Source organism: Pteropus alecto, unplaced genomic scaffold, assembly GCF_000325575.1.
Source record: "Pteropus alecto unplaced genomic scaffold, ASM32557v1 scaffold7, whole genome shotgun sequence".
Taxonomy (NCBI): Eukaryota; Metazoa; Chordata; class Mammalia; order Chiroptera; family Pteropodidae; genus Pteropus; species Pteropus alecto.
The window spans coordinates 61,817,040-61,819,272 of record NW_006494614.1 but is presented as its reverse complement, the minus strand read 5'-3'; the positions used below and the strand labels follow the sequence as shown (position 1 = coordinate 61,819,272).

At 56.7% G+C, this 2,233-nt stretch overlaps 1 protein-coding gene across 1 annotated transcript in view; it reads right to left on the bottom strand.

The window, feature by feature from the left end:
* Nucleotides 1-1,929, bottom strand: part of MAP1LC3B (microtubule associated protein 1 light chain 3 beta) — a 12,002-nt gene extending 10,073 nt beyond the window's left edge. The window contains exon 1 of the mRNA XM_006926742.3: nucleotides 1,757-1,929. Coding sequence (XP_006926804.1) covers nucleotides 1,757-1,796 — 40 coding nt within the window. The 5' untranslated portion in view covers nucleotides 1,797-1,929. The remainder of the gene's footprint in view (nucleotides 1-1,756) is intronic.
* Between the last annotated feature and the right edge of the window lie 304 nt (nucleotides 1,930-2,233).

Here is a 2,233-nt window from a genome sequence, read left to right as displayed (position 1 = left end):
TGTTCACCTCCAGGAGCACAGGTTCCAGGTGAATTCCTTCGAATTCATTAGAACATATTTTTCCAGAATAACTTAAAAATACTTGAAGCAGAGGAAAGTAACTATAGTTTTAGTCATGAGAAATGGGCATCTTTCCCACACAAATGTCCCCAGTTAACTTTCAAATGCCAGTCAGTGAGGACAGAAGCCAGATACAGCGTATCTGCCCAAATGCTGCCCTCAGAGTTGCATAAGCTAAACAATATTAAGAGTTCACTAAGGTCACTAAAGAGAAAATTTCTAACAAAAAGACATGTCTAAGTCTTGTTAACCAATAAACTGCCTCAAGAGGCTGAAAAGATAGACGCTCAGCAGGCCAATGTGAATTTCATTCACTGAAGCTTCTCAGGCACAAGAAATCAAATACTTGTCAATGGTATCTACAAAACCATATCCAAGCTCAAATGAATGCTCACCTCTTTTTAGACTCCAGGAAACTAGACAAAAGTATCACTGCTTAAGATCGTAGAGATTACCCCAGGAAAAACTGTGCTGGAGGGAACCTGGCACATCTCTACTCTACCTGTACTCCCAGAGCGGGTATAAACAAGTCCTGCAAACAGACATCCACGGAGGCCACGTTGTTATTGCAGAATTTTCTTGCTTAAGAACACTAATCACTTCCTTCTCATCATTTTTGTGGAGGAGTAAATATTATGATAATGCTACTTTCAGTTTCAACCAAATGCTAGCAAACCTAAGCTGGGTTTTTAGTCTAAGTGGGAGAGAAATGGTTTAGTGCCAGGTAACAACAGTAAGATGTACTGGCCAGCCAAGAGGAAAAGCCACCCGCCCGAGCTCTCCTGCTACCAACAGGATCAAGATGTTCCTTCCAAGCCCAGTCTACACCAGCTGGTGCAGAAACCGTGTGGATTCAAGGGGTCACCAGTGTTAACTCCTCTCAATTAAGGCACCGACGTTTTTAAGTGCCCACGTACGATAAGGAGACTTACCTAGAGATGATTCACTTGCATCCTAGAGCGACCACTTCAAAGGACCCGTCACAGGCCGGCGTCCGGGCCGGCCTCCCCATGAGTCCGACACTCCTTACAGGGTTTGTGCTTTTTGGAGGAACAGTCTCCCCCGCCCCAGACTGGAGGGCTGAATAGGGGCCAAAAGTGATTCAGCACCTCCGCACGAGCGAACGCGCCCTCGCGGGACCAGGTGTGAGGCACCCCAGGCCCGGCTCTCAGCTCCCGCTGTCCTCGGCCTTCCCCAGAAACCCTGGCCCGTCAGTCGCCGCCTCAGTCCTCAGCCCCACGATCCCTCGGCCCAGTCCCCGGTCCCTCACCCTCGGCCCTGCGACCCCTCAGCCTGGACAGTCGCCTGGGCCCTGCGGCCTTGGCCCCTCAGGCCTCTGGGGCCCGGTCTCTAAGCCCCCGAGCCTTCAGCCCTCCCGGACCCGGACCCTCAGCTCCCGAATCCACAGCCCTCCCGGCCCCGGCCCCTCAGCCCCGAGCCTTCAGCCCTCAACTCTCCCGGGCCCGGCCCTCAGCTCCCGAGTGCCCAGCCCTGCCAGGGCCAGCTCCTCAGCCCTGAGCCTTCAGCCCTCAACTCTCCCGGGCTCGGCCTCTCAGCCCGCAGCCGCGCGGCCCCTCATCCCCGCTACCCCTCAGACTTCAGCCAGGCCTGGCGCCTGGGCCCCGCCACCTCGGCCCCTCAGTCCTTCTGGGCCCGGCCACCCCGCCGTCAGCTCTGGCCCACCCGCGGCACCCACCGAAGGTGCGGCGCTGCTTGAAGGTCTTCTCTGACGGCATGGCGCGGAAGACTGGGCGGGGGTGACGAGGCGGAGGGTCCCAGCTGCTACAGGCGGCGGCCGCGACAGAGGGTCCGACAGTGGCGACAGCGACTTCCCTTGTGTCTCTTCAGCCCACAGCCGCGTCAAATGATCAGCGCACCGCCCCAGGAGGCGGGGCCAAGGGCGAGCCTACGCCGCCGCCATGGCGTGAGTGGCGGAAGCGAGGCCACACGCAGCGCCAGAGGCGGGGTTTGGAGTGGGACGCGTGCGCAGTGGGGAGAGCACCGTGCGCATGTGCGCGGGCCGGCTTATACGCGGGGGTGCGAACCCCGGGGACCCTGCCGCGTGGTGCTGTCCCTTGTAGCCAGCTGCTCTAGTGTTTCCAGTACTCTGTGTTGGTGGCTTGTAATTTTTCTATCTGAAAATAAAGTAGTTTTCTGTGCCTATCTCACGAGT